This window comes from Salmo salar, chromosome ssa12, assembly GCF_905237065.1.
Source record: "Salmo salar chromosome ssa12, Ssal_v3.1, whole genome shotgun sequence".
NCBI classification, from domain to species: Eukaryota; Metazoa; Chordata; class Actinopteri; order Salmoniformes; family Salmonidae; genus Salmo; species Salmo salar.
Window position 1 is genome coordinate 20,953,463 of NC_059453.1, and position 25,772 is coordinate 20,979,234.

The 25,772-nt window shown below is 44.9% G+C and overlaps 1 protein-coding gene across 1 annotated transcript in view; it reads right to left on the bottom strand.

The window, feature by feature from the left end:
- LOC106592565 (voltage-dependent P/Q-type calcium channel subunit alpha-1A) overlaps positions 1-25,772 on the bottom strand; it is a 284,893-nt gene that overhangs the window by 116,296 nt on the left and 142,825 nt on the right. Inside the window, exons 4-5 of the mRNA XM_045692074.1 lie at positions 2,168-2,273; positions 1,788-1,927 (exon numbers count right to left, since the gene is read on the bottom strand). Coding sequence (XP_045548030.1) covers positions 1,788-1,927; positions 2,168-2,273 — 246 coding nt within the window. The remainder of the gene's footprint in view (positions 1-1,787; positions 1,928-2,167; positions 2,274-25,772) is intronic.

Below are 25,772 nucleotides of genomic sequence, written 5' to 3' on the forward strand. Positions count from 1 at the left end.
GTGCGCACTGTGAGAAGGTGTCACTAGTACAAAATCATCCACGGGCCAAATTTGGCCCACGGACCGCCAGTTGACAATCCCTGATGTATGGTATGTAGACAGTAGTTATGGTATGATCCCTGATGTATGGTATGTAGACAGTAGTTATGGTAATGATCCCTGATGTATGGTATGTAGACAGTAGTTATGGTATGATCCCTGATGTATGGTATGTAGACAGTAGTTATGGTAATGATCCCTGAGGTATGGTATGTAGACAGTAGTTATGGTATGATCCCTGATGTATGGTATGTAGACAGTAGTTATGGTAATGATCCCTGATGTATGGTATATGTAGACAGTAGTTATGGTAATGATCCCTGAGGTATGGTATGTAGACAGTAGTTATGGTAATGATCCCTGATGTATGGTATGTAGACAGTAGTTATGGTATGATCCCTGATGTATGGTATGTAGACAGTAGTTATGGTAATGATCCCTGAGGTATGGTATGTAGACAGTAGTTATGGTAATGATCCCTGAGGTATGGTATGTAGACAGTAGTTATGGTAATGATCCCTGATGTATGGTATATGTAGACAGTAGTTATGGTAATGATCCCTGATGTATGGTATATGTAGACAGTAGTTATGGTAATGATCCCTGATGTATGGTATGTAGACAGTAGTTATGGTAATGATCCCTGATGTATGGTATGTAGACAGTAGTTATGGTATGATCCCTGATGTATGGTATGTAGACAGTAGTTATGGTAATGATCCCTGAGGTATGGTATGTAGACAGTAGTTATGGTATGATCCCTGATGTATGGTATGTAGACAGTAGTTATGGTAATGATCCCTGATGTATGGTATATGTAGACAGTAGTTATGGTAATGATCCCTGAGGTATGGTATGTAGACAGTAGTTATGGTAATGATCCCTGATGTATGGTATATGTAGACAGTAGTTATGGTAATGATCCCTGATGTATGGTATATGTAGACAGTAGTTATGGTAATGATCCCTGATGTATGGTATGTAGACAGTAGTTATGGTAATGATCCCTGATGTATGGTATGTAGACAGTAGTTATGGTAATGATCCCTGATGTATGGTATGTAGACAGTAGTTATGGTAATGATCCCTGATGTATGGTATGTAGACAGTAGTTATGGTAATGATCCCTGATGTATGGTATGTAGACAGCAGTTATGGTAATGATCCCTGATGTATGGTATGTAGACAGTAGTTATGGTAATGATCCCTGATGTATGGTATGTAGACAGTAGTTATGGTAATGATCCCTGATGTATGGTATGTAGACAGTAGTTATGGTAATGATCCCTGATGTATGGTATGTAGACAGTAGTTATGGTAATGATCCCTGATGTATGGTATGTAGACAGTAGTTATGGTAATGATCCCTGATGTATGGTATGTAGACAGTAGTTATGGTAATGATCCCTGATGTATGGTATGTAGACAGTAGTTATGGTAATGATCCCTGATGTATGGTATGTAGACAGTAGTTATGGTAATGATCCCTGATGTATGGTATGTAGACAGCAGTTATGGTAATGATCCCTGATGTATGGTATGTAGACAGTAGTTATGGTAATGATCCCTGATGTATGGTATGTAGACAGTAGTTATGGTAATGATCCCTGATGTATGGTATGTAGACAGTAGTTATGGTAATGATCCCTGCTGTATGGTATGTAGACAGTAGTTATGGTAATGATCCCTGATGTATGGTATGTAGACAGTAGTTATGGCATAATACAATGCAACAATAATGTACTTACCCAGTGAGCACTACTACAAAGTCCATAGCGTTCCATCCATTCCTCAGGTAGGAGCCCTTATGGAGGGCAAAGCCCAGAGCCAGAATCTTTATACCTGACTCAAAACAGAAGATGGCTATGAAGTAGGGCTCTGTATCATCCTAATGGAGAGAAGGGGGGAGAGAGAGAGAGCGAGAGAGAGAGAACGAGAGAAGGGAGGGGAGAGAGAGAGAGAGGAGAGGAGGGAGGGGGAGAGAAGAGGGGAGGAGAGAGAGAGGAGAGGAGGGAGAGAGAGGGTTAGAATATGGCATTTCGAAAAAGAGCATTGTGTGCACCTTTGTGGTGTGAGAGAGAGAGAGAGAGAGAGAGAGAGAGAGAGAGAGAGAGAGAGTTGTACTCACCAGTCTCTCAGAAAGAGGAGTTTTGTCATTCTCAGGTAAATGCTGTTCCAGAGCCAGGACGATACAGTTAGCTATGATGGTTGCCAAAATCATCCATTCAAATGGAGTACGGCTGGAGTTAAGGCCAGTAACATGGGACAATATATACACATATATTTAATAATACAAACATCAATCATCTTAACCTGACAGTCCAGGAAATCTGGCATTAGAATGACTTATAAAATATGTATATGTTTACATGACTTATTTGCTTGATTTCCCACTATTCAATAAGTCAGAAGACAGCAATCCAGACCTTCCTAGGACCATGTAAACGTCCTCTGTTGAATAAACGTATATTTGTATGCATTTATACATCAGAGGCAGACACATTGCATATTCTCAGCGTGACAAAATCGTGCCCTTTACACAGCCCTTCTCCCCTTGTCTATAGGAGGAAAGCATGCTGTTTAAATGGCCCAAATGTTGATTTACACCATCACACATTTGATAGATTTTGACTATCACTAATGTCATGATATGTTTGGTAAGGTAATAAAGAAGGTGAAATATTTTGGGTAGCTGTTCCTAAAACAGATTATAACTATATGTGGACATATTATAACGTATGAAAAGGCTTATTCATTCACAATGTAAGTTAATTTATCATATCATCATTTGTATATACAGTTGAAGTTGGACGTTTACATACACCTTAGCCAAATACATTAAAATCAGTTATTCACAATTCCTGACATTTAATCCTTGTAAAAATTCCCTTAGATCAGTTAGGATCACCACTTTATTTTAAGAATGTGAAATGTCAGAATAATAGTAGAGAGAATGATTTATTGCAGCTTTTATTTCTTTCATCACATTCCCAGTGGGTAGGAAGTTTACATACACTCAATTAGTATTTGGTAGCATTGCCTTTAAATTGTTTAACTTGGGTCAAACGCTTCAGGTAGCCTTCCACAAGCTTCCCACAATAAGTTGGGTGAATTTTGGTCCATTCCTCCTGACAGAGCTGGTGTAACGGAGTCAGGTTTGTAGGCCTCCTTGCTCGCACACGCTTTTTCAGTTCTGCCCACACATTTTCTATAGGATTGAGGTCAGGGCTTTGTGATGGCCACTCCAATACTTTGACTTTGTTGTCCTTAAGCCATTTTGCCACAACTTTGGAAGTATGCTTGGGGTCATTGTCCATTTGGAAGACCCATTTGAGAGCAAGCTTTAACTTCCTGACTGATGTCTTGAGATGTTGCTTCAATATATCCACATAATTTTCCTCCTCATGATGCCATCTATTTTGTGATGTGCACCAGTCCCTCCTGCAGCAAAGCACCCCCACAACATGATGCTGCCACCCCCGTGCTTCACAGTTGGGATGGTGTTCTTCGGCTTGCAAGCCTCCCCCTTTTTCCTCCAAAATGGTCATTATGGCCAAACAGTTCTATTCTATATCAGAACAGAGGACATTTCTCCAAAAAGTACGATCTTTGTCTCCATGTGCAGTTGCAAACCATAGTCTGGCTTTTTTATAGCGGTGTTGGAGCAGTGGCTTCTTCCTTGCTGAGCGGCCTTTCAGGTTATGTCAACATAGGACTCGTTTTACTGTGGATATAGATCATTTTGTACCTGTTTCCCCCAGCATCTTCACAAGGTCCTTTGCTGTTGTTTTGGGATTGATTTGCACTTTCGCACCAAAGTACAGTCATCTCTAGGAGACAGAACGTGTCTCCTTCCTGAGCGGTGCGACGGCTGTGTGCTTCCATGGTGTTTTACTTGCATACCATTGTTTGTACAGATGAACGTGGTACCTTCAGGCGTTTGGAAATTGCTCTTGGCTGATTTCTTTTGATTTTCCCATGATGTCAAGCAAAGAGGCACTGAGTTTGAAGGTAGGCCTTGAAATACATCCACAGATACACCTCCAATTGACTCAAATTATGTCAATTAGCCTATCAATAGCTTCTAAAGCCATTACATAATTTTCTGTAATTTTCCAAGCTATTTAAAGGCAGTCAACTTCGTGTATGGAAACTTCTGACCCACTGGAATTGTGATACAGTGAATTATAAGTGAAATAATCTGTCTGTAAACAATTGTTGGAAAAATTACTTAAAACAACTATAGTTTGTTAACAAGAAATTTGTGGAGTAGTTGAAAAACAAGTTTTAATAAGTGTATGTAAACTTGTAACTTCAACTGTATATACTCCCACCAACACTTGTTTGGTTACTACATGATTCCATATGTGTTATTTCATAGTTTTGATGTATTCACAATTTTTTTACAATGTAAACATTTGAAAAAATATAGAAAAACCCTGGAATGAGTAGGCGTGTCCAAACTTTTGACTGGTACTGTGTATATATATATATATATATATATATATATATATATATATAGATTATATATGTTTATATTTGTACTTTTACCCCTTTTTGTTCCCAATTTTGTGATATCCAAATGGTAGTTACCAGTCTTGTCCCATCGCTGCAACTCTCCTACAGACTCAGGAGAGGCGACAGTCGAGAGCCATGCGTCCTCTGAAACACAACCCTGCCAAGCCGCACTGCTTCTTAACACAACGCTCACTTAACCAAGAAGCCAGCAGCACCAATATGTCGGAGGAAACACCGTCCAGCTCGTGACTGAAATCAGCTTGCAGGCGCCAGGCCCACCACAAGGAGTCGCTAGAGCGCGATGGGACAAGGAAATCCCAGCCGGCTAAACCCTCTCTTAACCCTGACGACCTCTTGCTAGATTGATGACTAAAGCCATAGCAAAACAGTGCAAAATGGCTGTCAGCTCAACTTTAAGACCAGTAACATGGGAGTAACATGGGAGAACAGCAAAAGCATTTACATGTATATAATAATACAGGCATTAAGGCCAGTAGGAAAACTGGAATAGCATACAAACACACATATATATCTGACATATACAGTATTTCATAATACAAACACACACAAAGGTACTGTACCGTATACAAACATACATAACAAAGAAGGACAATATCAAACCTCTATTCTACTGAAAGAGATTGAATAGGATCTGAAGCACTTAGAAATGTATCTTACTGAACTCTGGTGTGTGTGACCAGGCCTGAGTAATGCTGGCCTTACTGAACTCTGGTGTGTGTGACCAGGCCTGAGTAATGCTGGCCTTACTGAACTCTGGTGTGTGTGACCAGGCCTGAGTAATGCTGGCCTTACTGAACTCTGGTGTGTGTGACCAGGCCTGAGTAATGCTGGCCTTACTGAACTCTGGTGTGTGTGACCAGGCCTGAGTAATGCTGGCCTTACTGAACTCTGGTGTGTGTGACCAGGCCTGAGTAATGCTGGCCTTACTGAACTCTGGTGTGTGTGACCAGGCCTGAGTAATGCTGGCTTAAGGGGCTGGTATGACTGGATGGGTCTGGACAGATAAGCACTGCTCCTAATTGGAGACTCATTATCCTGTTAGTGTGTGTGTGTTTGTGTGTGTACATGCACACTTGTCAGTATTTGTTTGTGTTTGCATCTGTGTGCAAACTTGCGTCCGTCCGTCCGTCCGTGTGTATGTCTGTGCGTGTCCATGTAATTGAACGGGATCTGTGTGTTTATGTCCGTGTGTGTGTGTGTGTGTGTGTGTGTGTTTACCAGATGCCAGTCTGACATTGACACCATGGCCGGGGGATGGTTAAGAGGGTGATGCGGTCTGAGTCTGTGTGTGTGTCGTAACAGCTGATGTAACATGAAGAGACAGACTAGCATGGGAGTGAAGACTCAGACTAAACACTGGCTAGAAGCAACACTCCAGTACCCAGACTCTTATTTCACCAGGTCAGTTGACTGACAACACATTCTCATTTCCAGCAACAACCTGGGGAATAGTTACAGGGGAGAGGAGGGGGGACGAATGAGCCAATTGGAAGCCGGGGATGATTAGGTGACCGTGATGGTATGGGAATTTAGCCTGGACAATAAGTGCCATGGGTTTATAGTGACCACAGAGTGTCAGAACACCCGTTTAACATCCCATCTGAAAGACACCACATACACAGGGTAATGTCCCCAATCACTGCCCTGGGATAGATTTATTTCTTTTGTTGACCAGAGGAATGAGTTCCTCTTACTGACCCTCCAACACCACTTCCAGGAGCATCTGGTCTCGCTTCCAGGAACCGACCAGGACCAACCCTGCTTAGCTTCAGAAGCAAGACAGCAGTGGGATGCAGGGTGGTATGCTGCTGGCTCACTGTTGTAGTACTGTTTATAGGAAGGAGGATTTCAGCACTATGGAAGAATATACTGTTTAATAGCTGTTACAGTTTAAACATCAATTATGCTATTATTCTATTTTACACACACACACACACACACACACACACACACACACACACACACACACACACACACACACACACACACACACACACACACACACACACACACACACACACACACACATACACACACACACAGCACTGATTTAAGAGGAACATCTATAATTCCCCCAGTCTTTGATAACAGTGAGTAACTTCTCTGATGTTATCAAAGTGAGAGACAATAAAGCACTATGTAGGCTTTACGTAGGTTATATGACACTGCATAGCATCAGAGTCTAGTAACAGAACAGTGGCTGCATGGAGACTAAATAATTTAGTTGTGACAGTTCCACATCGCTGAGCAAACATTCTCTCTCTCTCTCTGTGTTGTCCTATGTCTGACCCCTCTCCTTCCATCTCACCGTCTTCCCTTCTCCCATTTTCTCACCCTATATCTGACCCCAGTTCATCCCCCTCTCTCAACCCCACTTCCCCTTTCTCTTACACTCTAAAAAACTGGGTTGTTTGGTTGACCCAACCCTACTGGGTTGTTTGGCTGTCTCAACTGCTGGGTTGTTTGGCTGACCCAACTGCTGGGTTGTTTGGTTGACCCAACTGCTGGGTTGTTTGGCTGTCTCAACTGCTGGGTTGTTTGGTTGACCCAACTGCTGGGTTGTTTGGCTGTCTCAACTGCTGGGTTGTTTGGCTGTCTCAACTGCTGGGTTGTTTGGCTGTCTCAACTGCTGGGTTGTTTGGCTGTCTCAACTGCTGGGTTGTTTGGCTGTCTCAACTGCTGGGTTGTTTGGCTGTCTCAACTGCTGGGTTGTTTGGTTGACCCAACTTCTGGGTTGTTTGGCTGTCTCAACTGCTGGGTTGTTTGGTTGACCCAACTGCTGGGTTGTTTGGCTGTCTCAACTGCTGGGTTGTTTGGCTGTCTCAACTGCTGGGTTGTTTGGCTGTCTCAACTGCTGGGTTGTTTGGCTGTCTCAACTGCTGGGTTGTTTGGTTGACCCAACTTCTGGGTTGTTTGGTTGACCCAACTGCTGGGTTGTTTGTTTGACCCAACTGCTGGGTTGTTTGGCTGTCTCAACTGCTGGGTTGTTTGGCTGTCTCAACTGCTGGGTTGTTTGGCTGACTCAACTGCTGGGTTGTTTGGCTGACTCAACTGCTGGGTTGTTTGGCTGACTCAACTGCTGGGTTGTTTGGCTGACTCAACTGCTGGGTTGTTTGGCTGTCTCAACTGCTGGGTTGTTTGGCTGTCTCAACTGCTGGGTTGTTTGGCTGTCTCAACTGCTGGGTTGTTTGGCTGTCTCAACTGCTGGGTTGTTTGGCTGACCCAACTTCTGGGTTGTTTGGCTGTCTCAACTGCTGGGTTGTTTGGCTGACTCAACTGCTGGGTTGTTTGGTTGACCCAACTTCTGGGTTGTTTGGCTGACCTAACCCTGCTGGGTTGTTTGGCTGACCCAACCCTACTGGGTTGTTTGTCTGACCCAACCCTACTGGGTTGTTTGGCTGACCCAACCCTACTGGGTTGTTTGGCTGACCCAACCCTACTGGGTTGTTTGTCTGACCCAACCCTACTGGGTTGTTTGTCTGACCCAACCCTACTGGGTTGTTTGGCTGACCCAACCCTACTGGGTTGTTTGTCTGACCCAACCCTACTGGGTTGTTTGGCTGACCCAACCCTACTGGGTTGTTTGGCTGACCCAACCCTACTGGGTTGTTTGGCTGACCCAACCCTACTGGGTTGTTTGGCTGACCCAACTGCTGGGTTGCAGGCGTTGGGTCACTTAATTGTGTTGCTTTCTTTTAAAAAAGCATGGTTGGGTTGTTGATGCTGGATCATTGCTTGGTTATTGAGAAATGACCCAGTGGGTCAGATCAGAAGTCTAGAGGCGTAGTAGGGGCGTGGCTTCAGAGAGTTGTTTTTTATCCATCCGTGATAGTAAATATCATTCCTGCTCATCTGTTCTGTTGTACAGTTATCACATGTTAAGGTCGAACACTTACATTTTGTAGCTTCAATCAGGCCTACAGAAGTGTATGAGTTCTCTAAAAGCCTCTGTAAACCCCATTGTTGGGATGCAATAAGGTGGTATACCTTATTATACAATAATATTATGTAATAAATAATCATAATATTCTGGAAGAAAAATGCACAACAAATAAAGAGAGAGAGACAGATGAGAGAGAGAGACAGTAGAGTGTTCTCTGCAGCAGTATACGGCAAAGTGCATCAGCAGAGAGAGACCAGTCAAAGAGAAAGATAGACAGTCAAAGCCAGTAGTATATTGGGCAGTGGGCAGCATTGTAGAGTACATCAGCAAAGATGGTGACATGGTGCCAGAGAGGGAGAGAGTGAGAGAATGAGAGAGAGAAGAGAGACCAGAGACCTGCCAGAGACCAGACCTTCCTCTCCCCTCCTCTTCTCTCCCCTCCTCTGCTGTCCTCCCCCTTCCCTCCGCTACTCTCCCCCCCCCTTCTCTGCTCTCATCCCCTCCTCACCTCTACTCTCCTCCCCTCTCTCCTCTCTCTCCTCCTCCCCTCTGCCTGATTAGACTGGTCCTCAGATGGTTCTGGGCAGGCCTTGCTCTGCCAACTAGACACTACACTGGTCTGAAGCTGCATCTCACACACACACACACACACACACACACACACACACACACACACACACACACACACACACACACACACACACACACACACACACACACACACACACACACACACACACACACACACACACACACAGAAGGAGAATGATACGGGCACAGACAAAGATACACACCAAACACAAATACACACACCTACTGACTAAGCAAAATGTAGACTGTAGTGTAGACATACATGAGAATGCACACAGACAGACAGACACACACACTTTATCTAATACATCATGTCCACCTTTAATTCCAGTTATCTATTGACCCTGACCGGCTCCTCTCCTCCTCTCATCCCCCTCTCCATCTCTACCTCCCCTCTCTATCTATCCTCCTCCCTCTCTCACGTCATCATGACCTTTCCACGACCGCCTCCCCCTCTTCCATGTCTCCACTCTCCATCCCCCTCTCTTTATCTTGCCTTTCCACTCCAGGACAGTTAAAGCAAACAATACACACTCACACACACACACACTCACGCACACTCACGCACACATCGAACGAGGCATTATCCAGCATCAGCATATTACCGCTCGACTGCTTACAACTGTGCTGTGCACACACACACACACACACACACACACACACACACACACACACACACGCACACGCACACGCACACACACACACCTCTCCTTTCTGATTCTGCCAGAAAGTCTATTAGGTTATTAGTAGAGAGAGAGAGACAGAGAGACGGAGAGACGGAGAAAGATAGAGATGGAGAAAGAGAGAGCCTGACTCCATCCTTTCCACCCGCGGGTTTCTCTCAACTAGCCTGTAGACACAGTAGGAGACATGAGTCTGATGGGGAACAACGGAACACACTGTGTGTTGTGTGTCTGTGTAATGTGTGTGTGTGTGTGTGTCATTGTTGATATTTCTGGGAGGTGTAAGGTTGACATCAAACCGCTCCAGACAGCATCACAGATATGTGTAAACGTGGGTGGTAGGACCATTGTGGTTTTGTGTTTATTGACATAACATTAATTAAGATAGCAATCTTTTAGAGAGGGATAGAAGTTTCCCCCTTTAATATAACAATAATAATATGTCATTTAGTAGACACTTTTATCCAAAGCGACTTAGTCAGGCGTGCATACACTACCGGTCAAAAGTTTTAGAACACCTACTCATTCAAATGTTTTTATTTATTTTTTACTATTTTCTACATTGTAGAATAATAGTGAACACATGAAACCTATGAAATAACACATATGGAATCATGTAGTAACCAAAAAAAGTGTTAAACAAATCAAAATATAATGTATATTTGAGATTCTTCAAATAGCCACCCTTTGCCTTGATTACAGTTTTGCACGCGCTTGGCATTCTCTCAACCAGCTTCACCTGGAATGCTTTTCCAACAGTCTTGAAGGAGTTCCCACATATGCTGAGCACTTGTTGGCTGCTTTTCCTTCACTCTGTGGTGCGACTCATCAGAGAATTGTGGAGGCCAGAACATCTGATGCAGCACTCCATCACTCTCCTTCTTGGTCAAATAGCCCTTACACAGCCTGGAGGTGTGTTGGGTCATTGTCCTGTTGAAAAACAAATGATAGTCCCACTAAACCCAAACCAGATGGGATGGCGTATCACTGCAGAATGCTGTGGTAGCCATGCTGGTTAAGTGTGCCTTGAATTCTAAATAAATCACAGACAGTGTCACCAGCAAAGCACCATCACACCTCCTCCATGATTCACAGCGGGAACCACACATGCAGAGATCATCCGTTCACCCACACCGTCTTACAAAGACGCGGCGGTTGGAACTAAAAATGTCTAATTTGGACTCCAGACCAAAGGACATATTTCCACCGGTTTAGTGTGCATTGATCATGTTTCTTGGCCCCAATCAGTCTCTTCTTCTTATTGGTGTCCTTTAGTAGTGGTTTCTTTGCAGGAATTCGACCATGAAGGCCTGATTCACCCAGTCTCCTCTGAACAGTTGATGTTGAGATATGTTTGTTACTTGAACTCTGTGAAGCATTTATTTGGGCTGCAATTTCTGAGGCTGGTAACTGTAATGAACTTATCCTCTGCAGCAGAGGTAACTCTGGATCTTCCATTCCTGTGGCGGTCCTCATGAGAGCCAGTTTCATCATAGAGCTTGATGGTTTTTGCAACTGCACTTGAAGAAACTTTCGAAGTTCTTGAAATTTTCCGTATTGACTGACCTTCAAGTCTTCAAGTAATGATGGACTGTCATTTCTCTTTGCTTATTTGATCTTTTCTTGCCATAATACGGACTTGGTCTTTTACCAAACAGGGCTATCTTCTGTATACCACCCCTACCTTGTCACAACACAACTGATTGGCTTAAATGCATTAAGAAGGAAAGAAATTCCACAAATGAACTTTTAAAAAGGCACACCTGTTAATTGAAATGCATTCCAGGTGACTACCTCGTGAAGCTGGTTGAGAGAATGCCAATAGTGTCACCAAGGCAAAATGTGTCTATTTGAAGAATCTCAAATTGTTATTTGTTAAAAAAAAATTTGGTTACTACATGATTCCATATGTGTTATTCCATATTATTCTACAATGTAGAAAATAGTACAAATAAATAAAAACCCTTGAATGAGTAGGTCTAAAACTTTTGACCAGTAGTGTACATTTTATGTATGGGTGGCCCCGGGAATCAAACCAACAATCCTTGCAAGCACCATGCTCTGCTGAGCCAAACAGGACCAGGTGTATGCATTGCAGAGTTTTTGTTGAAGGTGTGTGTGTGTGTGTGTGTGTGTTGCAGGCAGTGTTGTAGTGCAGCTCTAAGGAACCTTGACTTGAATCCCTATTAACTCCTCAGGTGGAACTATGACCCTTTACGGGTGAATGATTCCTCTACCTGCCCTATAAACTGATGTAGGGCTGGCCTGGTGTGTGTGTGTGTGTGTGTGTGTGTGTGTGTGTGTGTGTGTGTGTGTGTGTGTGTGTGTGTGTGTGTGTGTGTGTACATGCATGTGTGTGGTCTGTGTGATTGTATCCAACATAGTTGTGTGTGTGTGTGTGTGTGTGTGTGTGTGAGAGAGAGAGAGAGAGAGTTTTCAGCTGAGCAGGCTACTTTGGCCTGTATAGAGCTGAGTGTGGTGCTTTATGGAGAAACGGCTGATGAGGAAAGGAGAGTTTAAATCAAACCAAACGAAGCTTTATCAAATAAATGAAACTGTGTAGTACTGGACTCAGCAAGTGTTCCTTTATAGGCACACACACACACGCACGCACACTCACGCACGCACGCACACACACGGCAATGTGCACAAGCGTGGCCACAAATGCAGGGCAAAGTCAAACAAACCACTTCCAGGGTCCTGACGTACATTGTAAGGCAAGGATCGTAGGGTGCGTCCCAAAGGGCACTCTATTCCCTACATAGTGCACTCCTTTTGACCAGCGCCCTATTCCCTACATAGTGCACTCCTTTTGACCAGAGCCCTATTCCCTACATAGTGCACTCCTTTTGACCAGAGCCCTATGCCCTACATAGTGCACTCCAATTGACCAGAGCCCTATGCCCTACATAGTGCACTCCTTTTGACCAGAGCCCTATGCCCTACATAGTGCGCTCCTTTTGACCAGAGCCCTATGCCCTACATAGTGCACTCCTTTTGACCAGAGCCCTATGCCCTACATAGTGCACTCCTTTTGACCAGAGCCCTATGCCCTACATAGTGCACTCCAATTGACCAGAGCCCTATGCCCTACATAGTGCACTCCAATTGACCAGAGCCCTATGCCCTACATAGTGCACTCCATTTGACCAGAGCCCTATGCCCTACATAGTGCACTCCTTTTGACCAGAGCCCTATGCCCTACATAGTGCACTCCAATTGACCAGAGCCCTATGCCCTACATAGTGCACTCCAATTGACCAGAGCCCTATGCCCTACATAGTGCACTCCAATTGACCAGAGCCCTATGCCATTTGGGCCGCAACCGCAGTGTGCTTGCAGAGGATTTTGAATATTGCTTACACCACTGAAGGATTGAGTGATTTAGTGCAGAATTGTACAGACAGACAGACAGACAGACAGACAGACAGACAGACAGACAGACAGACAGACAGACAGACAGACAGACAGACAGACAGACATATCATCCTCACTCTCATTTCTCCGTCTTTCTCTCTCTCTCCTCCCTCTCTTCTCCTATCACCCTCTATCTCTCCCTATCTCTCTCCTCCCTCTCTTCTCCTATCACCCTCTATCTCTCCCTATCTCTCTCCTCCCTCTCTTCTCCTATCATCCTCTATCTCTCCTTATTTATCCTTCTTTCTCTCTCTCCTCACTCTCTTCTCCTATCATCCACTATCTCTCCTTATTTCTCCGTCGTTCTCTCTCTCTTCTCCTATCATCCACTATCTCTCCTTATTTCTCCGTCGTTCTCTCTCTCTCCTCCCTCTCTTCTCCTATCATCCACTATCTCTCCTTATTTCTCCGTCGTTCTCTCTCTCTCCTCCCTCTCTTCTCCTATCATCCACTATCTCTCCTTATTTCTCCGTCGTTCTCTCTCTCTCCTCCCCCTCTTCTCCTATCATCCACTATCTCTCCTTATTTCTCCGTCGTTCTCTCTCTCCTCCCTCTCTTCTCCTATCATCCACTATCTCTCCTTATTTCTCCGTCGTTCTCTCTCTCTTCTCCTATCATCCACTATCTCTCCTTATTTCTCCGTCGTTCTCTCTCGCTCATCATCCTCGATCTCTCCCTATCTCTCTCTCCTCCCTTTCTTCTCTTATCATCCACTAGCTCTCCTTATTTCTCCGTCTTTCTCTCTCTCTCCTCCCTCACTTCTATCATCTACTATCTCTCCTGCTTTCTCTCTCTCCTCCCTCTCATCCTCTATCTCCCTCTCTCTTCCATCCTTCCTCTCTTTCTTCCCTGGTCATCTTGCTCCTCCTGTTCTTCTCCTGCTGTGTAGTTCTATAGAGAAATGATGAATTCCTCCTTCCTCTCCTCCAGCAAACTATAAATAGATATATGACAGGTAAAAGGGTCTCTCTCTCACTCTCTCTCTCTCTCTCTCTCTCTCTCTCTCTAAAAACGGCTTCTATCTCAAGGCCATCAGACTGCTACACAGGCATCAGTAACTCAGAGAGGCTGTTGCCTACATTGAGACCCAATCACTGGCCCCTTTAATAAATGGATCACTGGTCACTTTAAATAATGCCCCTTTAATCATGTTTACATATCTTACATTACTCATAACATAAGTATATACTGTATTTTATACCATCTATTGCACCTTGCCTATGCCGCTCGGCCATCGCTCATACAGTGGGGCAAAAAAGTATTTAGTCAGCCACCAATTGTGCAAGTTCTCCCACTTAAAAAGATGAGAGAGGCCTGTAATTTTCATCATAGGTATACTTCAACTATGACAGACAAAATGAGAAACAAAATCCAGAAAATCACATTGTATTTGGTCAATAACAAAAGTTTATCTCAATACTTTGTTATATACCCTTTGTTGGCAATGACACAGGTCAAACGTTTTCTGTAAGTCTTCACAAGGTTTTCACACACTGTTGCTGGTATTTTGGCCCATTCCTCCATGCAGATCTCCTCTAGAGCAGTGATGTTTTGGGGCTGTCGCTGGGCAACACGGACTTTCAACTCCCTCCAAAGATTTTCTATGGGGTTGAGATCTGGAGACTGGCTAGGCCACTCCAGGACCTTGAAATGCTTCTTACGAAGCCACTCCTTCGTTGCCCGGGCGGTGTGTTTGGGATCATTGTCATGCTGAAAGACCCAGCCACGTTTCATCTTCAATGCTTTTGCTGATGGAAGGAGGTTTTCACTCAAAATCTCACGATACATGGCCCCATTCATTCTTTCCTTTACACGGATCAGTTGTCCTGGTCCCTTTGCAGAAAAACAGCCCCAAAGCATGATGTTTCCACCCCCATGCTTCATAGTAGGTATGGTGTTCTTTGGATGCAACTCAGCATTCTTTGTCCTCCAAACACGACGAGTTGAGTTTTTACCAAAAAGTTATATTTTGGTTTCATCTGACCATATGACATTCTCCCAATCCTCTTCTGGATCATCCAAATGCTCTCTATCAAACTTCAGACGGGCCTGGACATGTACTGGCTTAAGCAGGGGGACACGTCTGGCACTGCAGGATTTGAGTCCCTGGCGGCGTAGTGTGTTACTGATGGTAGGCTTTGTTACTTTGGTCCCAGCTCTCTGCAGGTCATTCACTAGGTCCCCCCGTGTGCTTCTGGGATTTTTGCTCACCGTTCTTGTGATCATTTTGACCTCACGGGGTGAGATCTTGCGTGGAGCCCCAGATCGAGGGAGATTATCAGTGGTCTTGTATGTCTTCCATTTCCTAATAATTGCTCCCACAGTTGATTTCTTCAAACCAAGCTGCTTACCTATTGCAGATTCAGTCTTCCCAGCCTGGTGCAGGTCTACAATTTTGTTTCTGGTGTCCTTTGACAGCTCTTTGGTCTTGGCCATAGTGGAGTTTGGAGTGTGACTGTTTGAGGTTGTGGACAGGTGTCTTTTATACTGAAAGCAAGTTCAAACAGGTGCCATTAATACAGGTAACGAGTGGAGGACAGAGGAGCCTCTTAAAGAAGAAGTTACAGGTCTGTGAGAGCCAGAAATCTTGCTTGTTTGTAGGTGACCAAATACTTATTTTTCACCATAATTTGCAAATAAATTCATTAAAAATCCTACAATGTGATTTTCTGGATTTTTTTTCCTCATTTTGTCTGTCATAGTTGACGTGTACCTATGATGAAAATTGCAGGCCTCTCTCATCTTTTTAAGTGGGAGAACTTGCACAATTGGTGGCTGACTAAATACTTTTTTGCCCCACTGTACATATTCTTATTCACCCCTTTAGATTTATGTGTATTAGGTAGTTGTTGGGAAATTGTTAGATATTACTTGTTAGATATTGCTGCACTGTTGGAGCTAGAAACACAAGCATTTCGCTACACTCGCATTAACATCTGCTAACCATGTGTATGTGACCAACAACACTTGATGTGTTAACTCAGTGTGAGCTCCTGTCCACTCAATGTTTCCAACTGAGCCCTATAGCCCCTCACACACACACACACACACACACACACACACACACACACACACACACACACACACACACACACAGACCAACAAAATGTGAAAATCTGAAACAGTTAATACCATCTAAAAATATAGTGTTTAAATCCACAATGTTATTTTTCTTACAACCTGCAACAATAAGCCACCCACTATGTGGCTATGGCCCATCAACCTTCCCTTTATGACTATTATGTCACCGGTCAACCCCGCGTTTCACAGTAGACACGGTACGCCCCAATCACTTTCCATTATTGGAAGAGTCCACTTGCTCAGCTGAAGGGGGAGAGGGATGATAATGGCTACATCACCCTCCCACCTAGTTTATCACAAACACTCTATTGCTATACTCTCAACATCTCTCTCCCTCTCTTTTCCTTTTCCACTGTCTTTGTCCTCTCCTCTCTTCTTCTCTGAACATCTCTCCCTTTCTCTCATCCTACATTGTTCTTCAATATCTCTCTCCTTTTCTCCTCTATCCACACTCTCTGCCTCTTTCTCTTCCTCCCTTTCTCATGCCCTCTCTGTGTCTTGCTCTCTTTAGCAAATCAATTACACACACACACACACACACACACACACACACACACACACACACACACACACACACACACACACACACACACACACACACACACACACACACACACACACACACACACACACACACACACACAGCAGCCTGTTCTTTTACAGACACACACATTGTCTCACTGTTTCAACTCTCTTTGCTCTACTGTATATGATGAGAAACGATGCTCTCTATGCTCTGGCTTTTTGTCATGGGTGCGACAGCTGTGAACACACACGTGCACACCAACACATACACACACGGTTTCAGCCTAGGCACCATCCACTTCTAGTGAACCCTGGGGACTTGATCTGTGCCACCATACATTGTGGGCATTAACCTTGATTTATTTAGGGTAGTCCAACTGAGACCAGGATCTCATTCTCAATGTCTAAATGTCTATTACAAATAAAACAAGAAGAATAAAAATAAGCACAAGGCACAACCTCGACACCTCAACCTCAACAAACACAACCTCGACAAACACAACCTCGACACCACAACCTCGACACCTCAACCTCGACACCACAACCTCGACACCACAACCTCGACAAACACAACCTCGACAAACTCAACCTCGACACCACAACCTCAACAAACACAACCTCGACAAACACAACCTCGACACCACAACCTCGACACCTCAACCTCGACACCACAACCTCGACACCACAACCTCGACAAACACAACCTCGACAAACACAACCTCGACAAACACAACCTCGACACCACAACCTCGACACCACAACCTCGACACCACAACCTCGACACCACAACCTCGACACCTCAACCCTCGACAAACACAACCTCGACAAACACAACCTCGACACCACAACCTCGACACCTCAACCTCGACACCACAACCTCGACACCACAACCTCGACAAACACAACCTCGACAAACTCAACCTCGACAAACACAACCTCGACAAACTCAACCTCGACAAACACAACCTCGACAAACACAACCTCGACAAACACAACCTCGACAAACACAACCTCGACACCACAACCTCGACAAACACAACCTCGACAAACACAACCTCGACAAACACAACTTCGACAAACACAACCTCGACAAACACAACCTCGACAAACACAACCTCGACAACACAACCTCGACACCACAACCTCGACAAACTCAACCTCGACAAACACAACCTCGACACCACAACCTCGACAAACACAACCTCGACACCACAACCTCGACAAACACAACCTCGACAAACACAACCTCGACAAACACAACCTCGACACCACAACCTCGACAAACTCAACCTCGACAAACACAACCTCGACAAACACAACCTCGACAAACACAACCTCGACAAACACAACCTCGACAAACACAACCTCGACAAACACAACCTCGACAAACACAACCTCGACAAACTCAACCTCGACACCACAACCTCAACAAACACAACCTCGACACCTCAACCTCGACAAACACAACCTCGACATCACAACCTCGACACCACAACCTCGACAAACACAACCTCGACAAACACAACCTCGACACCACAACCTCGACAAACACAACCTCGACACCACAACCTCGACAAACACAACCTCGACAAACACAACCTCGACAAACACAACCTCGACAAACACAACCTCGACACCACAACCTCGACAAACACAACCTCGACACCACCACCGACACCACAGCCTCAATCAATAAAAACAACTGCTATCCTCAATGAATTAATTCAATACCAGAGTCATAAATGTCTCTAGGGGCACCAGGGAATCAAGGCATTTGGTTGGTTATTCCAACAATGAGGAGCAATAAAACTAAAGGAGGATTTACCTAAATTGCTGAAGACCAGAGGGACCTGAAGAGTTAACTGATCCCGACAGGCGGTTTGAAGTTCAGCTAGTTACAAACCATTGTAATAGAGCTGAGTAGACAGAAAGGGAGTAATGAAGTGATCTACGGGACTTTAATGAGGACCAGCCAACCGTTTGATACAGGATGCAGTGGTGAGTACTAATACTTGTAATAAAGCCAATGGCGCTATGGTAGACGCCATCCAAAGGTTTAAGAGTAGTGGCAGTTGTAATCAGGTAAATGCTGTCACCACAGTCAAGAACTGGCAGGGAAGATGCCTGCTATTTAGGGAGAGGCCAGATCTATTTCTACAAAACAAGCTATTGCTCTCATATACAGCCCCAGCCCACCCTAAAACCATAGTCTATGGAACTGTTCATCTCCAGCTGGACTTTCTACTGTCCTACTTCGAGCTTTACTGCAGCTGTGTCCATCTGTCCTGCAGTTCTGTGTGGTACTCTGCCAATCTGTACTGAGTAGCTGTGGCTGTGTGTCCGTCTGTCCTGCAGTTCTGTGTGGTACTCTGCCAATCTGTACTGAGTAGCTGTGGCAGTGAGAGAGTGAGAGAGAGAGAGAGAGAGAGAGAGAGAGAGAGAGAGAGAGAGAGAGAGACCAGTATACATGGATGGAACTAGACCCTTCTGCCACTCCCTCCATCTGTCCATCTCTCTTGTTCTCTGTCTATCTCTCCTTCCCTTTCCATATCTCCCAATTGGATTTGATTTAAATGTGCTTTATTGAAAGTTCTTCAGCGGGACAAACAATCCTGACAAACCTGTGAGTCAAATCAGAGTAATTAATCAGACCTGTCAACATAGAGAATAAATAACCAAAACAAATGAAGGACAATTATCTTAATTCTAAAATATATATTTCTGTCTCTGTATCCCACTGTCTTTCACTCTCTATCCCTCCTCTATATTGGGCAGTCTACCTGTCTATCCCTCCTCTATATTGGTCATTCTACCTGTCTATCCCTCCTCTATATTGGTCAGTCTACCTGTCTATCCCTCCTCTATATTGGGCAGTCTACCTGTCTATCCCTCCTCTATATTGGGCAGTCTACCTGTCTATCCCTCCTCTATATTGGGCAGTCTACCTGTCTATCCCTCCTCTATTTTGGGCAGTCTACCTGTCTATCCCTCCTCTATATTGGTCAGTCTACCTGTCTATCCCTCCTCTATATTGGTCAGTCTACCTGTCTATCCCTCCTCTATATTGGTCAGTCTACCTGTCTATCCCTCCTCTATATAGGGTAGTCTACCTGTCTATCCCTCCTCTATATTGGTCAGTCTACCTGTCTATCCCTCCTCTATATAGGGCAGTCTACCTGTCTATCCCTCCTCTCTATTGGTCAGTCTACCTGTCTATCCCTCCTCTATATTGGGCAGTCTACCTGTCTATCCCTTCTCTATATTGGGCAGTCTACCTGTCTATCCCTCCTCTATAATGGGCAGTCTATCTGTCTATCCCTACTCTATATTGGGCAGTCTTCCTGTCTATCCCTCACTATATTGGGGAGTCTACCTGTCTATCCCTCCCCTATATTGGTAGGGCAGTCTAACTGTCTCTCCCTCCGCTATATAGGGCAGTCTACCTGTCTATCCCTCCTCTATATAGGGCAGTCTACCTGTCTATCCCTCCTCTCTATTGGTCAGTCTACCTGTCTATCCCTCCTCTATATTGGGCAGTCTACCTGTCTATCCCTCCTCTATATTGGTTAGTCTACCTGTCTATCCCTTCTCTATATAGGGCAGTCTACCTGTCTATCCCTCCTCTATATTGGTCAGTCTACCTGCCTATCCCTTCTCTATATTGGTAGGGCAGTCTACCTGTCTATGCCTCTATATTGGGCAGTATACGTGTCTATCCCTCCTCTATATTGGGCAGTCTACCTATCTATCCTTCCTCTATTTTGGGCAGTCTACCTGTATATCCCTCCTCTATATTGGGCAGTCTACCGGTCTATCCTTCACTATATTGGGGAGTCTACCTGTCTATCCCTCCCCTATATTGGTAGGGCAGTCTACCTGTCTATCCCTCCTCTATATAGGGCAGTCTACCTGTCTATCCCTCCTCTCTATTGGTCAGTCTACCTGTCTATCCCTCCTCTATATTGGGCAGTCTACCTGTCTATCCCTCCTCTCTATTGGTCATTCTACCTGTCTATCCCTCCTCTATATTGGGCAGTCTACCTGTCTATCCCTCCTCTATATTGGGCAGTCTACCTGTCTATCCCTCCTCTATATTGGGCAGTCTACCTGTCTATCCCTCCTCTATATTGGTCAGTCTACCTGTCTATCCCTCCTCTCTATTGGTCAGTCTACCTGTCTATCCCTCCTCTATATTGGGCAGTCTACCTGTCTATCCCTCCTCTATATTGGGCAGTCTACCTGTCTATCCCTCCTCTATATTGGTTAGTCTACCTGTCTATCCCTTCTCTATATAGGGCAGTCTACCTGTCTATCCCTCCTCTATATTGGTCAGTCTACCTGCCTATCCCTTCTCTATATTGGTAGGGCAGTCTACCTGTCTATGCCTCTATATTGGGCAGTATACCTGTCTATCCCTCCTCTATATTGGGCAGTCTACCTATCTATCCTTCCTCTATTTTGGGCAGTCTACCTGTATATCCCTCCTCTATATTGGGCAGTCTACCGGTCTATCCTTCACTATATTGGGGAGTCTACCTGTCTATCCCTCCCCTATATTGGTAGGGCAGTCTACCTGTCTATCCCTCCTCTATATAGGGCAGTCTACCTGTCAATCCCTCCTCTATATAGGGCAGTCTACCTGTCTATCCCTCCTCTCTATTGGTCAGTCTACCTGTCTATCCCTCCTCTATATTGGGCAGTCTACCTGTCTATCCCTCCTCTATATTGGGCAGTCTACCTGTCTATCCCTCCTCTATATTGGGCAGTCTACCTGTCTATCCCTCACTATATTGAGGAGTCTACCTGTCTATCCCTACCCTATATTGGTAGGGCAGTCTACCTGTCTATCCCTCCTCTATATAGGGTAGTCTACCTGTCTATCCCTCCTCTATATAGGGCAGTCTACCTGTCTATCCTTCCTCTCTATTGGTCATTCTACCTGTCTATCCCTCCTCTATATTGGGCAGTCTACCTGTCTATCCCTCCTCTATATTGGGCAGTCTACCTGTCTATCCCTCCTCTATATTGGTCAGTCTACCTGTCTATCCCTCCTCTATATTGGTCAGTCTACCTGTCTATCACTCCTCTATATTGGGCAGTCTACCTGTCTATCTCTCCTCTATATTGGTCAGTCTACCTGTTTATCACTCCTCTATATTGGGCAGTCTACCTGTCTATCCCTCCTCTATAATGGTCAGTCTACCTGTCTATCCCTCCTCTATATTGGTCAGTCTACCTGTCTATCACTCCTCTATATTGGTCAGTCTACCTGTCTATCCCTCCTCTATATAGGGCAGTCTACCTGTCTATCCCTCCTCTCTATTGGTCAGTCTACCTGTCTATCCCTGCTCTATATTGGGCAGTCTACCTGTCTATCCCTTCTCTATATTGGGCAGTCTACCTGTCTATCCCTCCTCTATAATGGGCAGTCTATCTGTCTATCCCTACTCTATATTGGGCAGTCTTCCTGTCTATCCCTCACTATATTGGGGAGTCTACCTGTCTATCCCTCCCCTATATTGGTAGGGCAGTCTAACTGTCTATCCCTCCTCTATATAGGGCAGTCTACCTGTCTATCCCTCCTCTCTATAGGGCAGTCTACCTGTCTATCCCTCCTCTCTATTGGTCAGTCTACCTGTCTATCCCTCCCTCTATATTGGGCAGTCTACCTGTCTATCCCTCCTCTATATTGGTTAGTCTACCTGTCTATCCCTTCTCTATATAGGGCAGTCTACCTGTCTATCCCTCCTCTATATTGGTCAGTCTACCTGCCTATCCCTTCTCTGTATTGGTAGGGCAGTCTACCTGTCTATGCCTCTATATTGGGCAGTATACCTGTCTATCCCTCCTCTATATTGGGCAGTCTACCTATCTATCCTTCCTCTATTTTGGGCAGTCTACCTGTATATCCCTCCTCTATATTGGGCAGTCTACCGGTCTATCCTTCACTATATTGGGGAGTCTACCTGTCTATCCCTCCCCTATATTGGTAGGGCAGTCTACCTGTCTATCCCTCCTCTATATAGGGCAGTCTACCTGTCTATCCCTCCTTTCTATTGGTCAGTCTACCTGTCTATCCCTCCTCTATATTGGGCAGTCTACCTGTCTATCCCTCCTCTCTATTGGTCAGTCTACCTGTCTATCCCTCCTCTATATTGGGCAGTCTACCTGTCTATCCCTCCTCTATATTGGGCAGTCTACCTGTCTATCCCTCCTCTATATTGGGCAGTCTACCTGTCTATCCCTCCTCTATATTTGGTCAGTCTACCTGTCTATCCCTCCTCTCTATTGGTCAGTCTACCTGTCTATCCCTCCTCTATATTGGGCAGTCTACCTGTCTATCCCTCCTCTCTATTGGGCAGTCTACCTGTCTATCCCTCCTCTATATTGGTTAGTCTACCTGTCTATCCCTTCTCTATATAGGGCAGTCTACCTGTCTATCCCTCCTCTATATTGGTCAGTCTACCTGCCTATCCCTTCTCTATATTGGTAGGGCAGTCTACCTGTCTATGCCTCTATATTGGGCAGTATACCTGTCTATCCCTCCTCTATATTGGGCAGTCTACCTATCTATCCTTCCTCTATTTTGGGCAGTCTACCTGTATATCCCTCCTCTATATTGGGCAGTCTACCGGTCTATCCTTCACTATATTGGGGAGTCTACCTGTCTATCCCTCCCCTATATTGGTAGGGCAGTCTACCTGTCTATCCCTCCTCTATATAGGGCAGTCTACCTGTCAATCCCTCCTCTATATAGGGCAGTCTACCTGTCTATCCCTCCTCTCTATTGGTCAGTCTACCTGTCTATCCCTCCTCTATATTGGGCAGTCTACCTGTCTATCCCTCCTCTATATTGGGCAGTCTACCTGTCTATCCCTCCTCTATATTGGGCAGTCTACCTGTCTATCCCTCACTATATTGAGGAGTCTACCTGTCTATCCCTACCCTATATTGGTAGGGCAGTCTACCTGTCTATCCCTCCTCTATATAGGGTAGTCTACCTGTCTATCCCTCCTCTATATAGGGCAGTCTACCTGTCTATCCTTCCTCTCTATTGGTCATTCTACCTGTCTATCCCTCCTCTATATTGGGCAGTCTACCTGTCTATCCCTCCTCTATATTGGGCAGTCTACCTGTCTATCCCTCCTCTATATTGGTCAGTCTACCTGTCTATCCCTCCTCTATATTGGTCAGTCTACCTGTCTATCACTCCTCTATATTGGGCAGTCTACCTGTCTATCTCTCCTCTATATTGGTCAGTCTACCTGTCTATCCCTCCTCTATATTGGGCAGTCTACCTTTCTATCCCTCCTCTATAATGGTCAGTCTACCTGTCTATCCCTCCTCTATATTGGTCAGTCTACCTGTCTATCACTCCTCTATATTGGTCAGTCTACCTGTCTATCCCTCCTCTATATTGGTCAGTCCACCTGTCTATCCCTCCTCTATATTGGGCAGTCTACCTGTCTATCCCTCCTCTATATTGGTCAGTCTACCTGTCTATCCCTTCTCTATATTGGTAGGGCAGTCTATCTGTCTATGCCTCCTCTATATTGGGCAGTCTACCTGTCTATCCCTCCTCTATATTGGGCAGTCTACCTATCTATTCTTCCTCTATTTTTGGCAGTCTACCTGTATATCCCTCCTCTATATAGGGCAGTCTACCTGTCTATCCTTCACTATATTGGGGAGTCTACCTGTCTATCCCTCCCCTATATTGGTAGGGCAGTCTACCTGTCTATCCCTCCTCTATATAGGGCAGTCTACCTGTCTATCCCTCCTCTATATAGGGCAGTCTACCTGTCTATCCCTCCTCTCCGTTGGTCAGTCTACCTGTCTATCCCTCCTCTATATTGGGCAGTCTACCTGTCTATCCCTCCTCTATATTGGGCAGTCTACCTGTCTATCCCTCCTCTATATTGGGCAGTCTACCTGTCTATCCCTCCTCTATACTGGGCAGTCTACCTGTCTATCCCTCCTCTATACTGGGCAGTCTACCTGTCTATCCCTCCTCTATATTGGTCAGTCTACCTGTCTATCCCTCCTCTCTATTGGTCAGTCTACCTGTCTATCCCTCCTCTATATTGGTCAGTCTACCTGTCTATCCCTCCTTTATATAGGGTAGTCTACCTGTCTATCCCTCCTCTATATAGGGCAGTCTACCTGTCTATCCCTCACTGTATTCCTTTATTTCTCATCTCACAGCTCTCTCTCTCTGTTACCCCTTCCTTCCATCCCTCTCCCTCTCCTTCCCACGGCTACCCCTCTTTTACTATGTATCTATCTCTCTCCCTAAAGGCATCTTCTCTTACTCCATCTCACTCCCTCCTCTCTCCCTCCCTCCATCTCTCTCCCTCCCGCCTTGCCACTCTATCCCTTACTCTCTCCCTCCCTCCCTCCTCTCTCCCTCCCTCCATCTCGCTATCTACCTTGCTAACTCAAGGCCTCTTAGTCTCTCACTCAATATCGCTTACTACCACCCTCCAAGACAAATGTTTGCGCACCTTCGTGGAAACACACACACACACACACACACACACACACACACACACACACACACACACACACACACACACACACACACACACACACACACACACACACACACACACACACACAGTGGTGTGTTTTTTTAACATTGTTTTCATGCTCTCAGCGAGAGAGAGACATTTATAAATGGAGCTGGTGAGAGGAGAGGAAGAGTACCCCTCGGAGAGTGTGTGTGTGTGTGCGTGTGTGTGCTGGCTCTGCTATTTAGCATCCCTGAGCAGCTACAAACACTAAACAAGGAGATGTGTGTATACAGTATCTCACAAAAGTGAGTACACCCCTCACATTTTTGTAAATATTTGAGTATATCTTTTCATGTGACAACACTGAAGAAATGACACTTTGCTACAATGTAAAGTAGTGAGTGTACAGCTTGTATAACAGTGTAAATTTGCTGTCCCCTCAAAATAACACAACACACAGCCATTAATGTCTAAACCGCTGGCAACAAAAGTGAGTACACC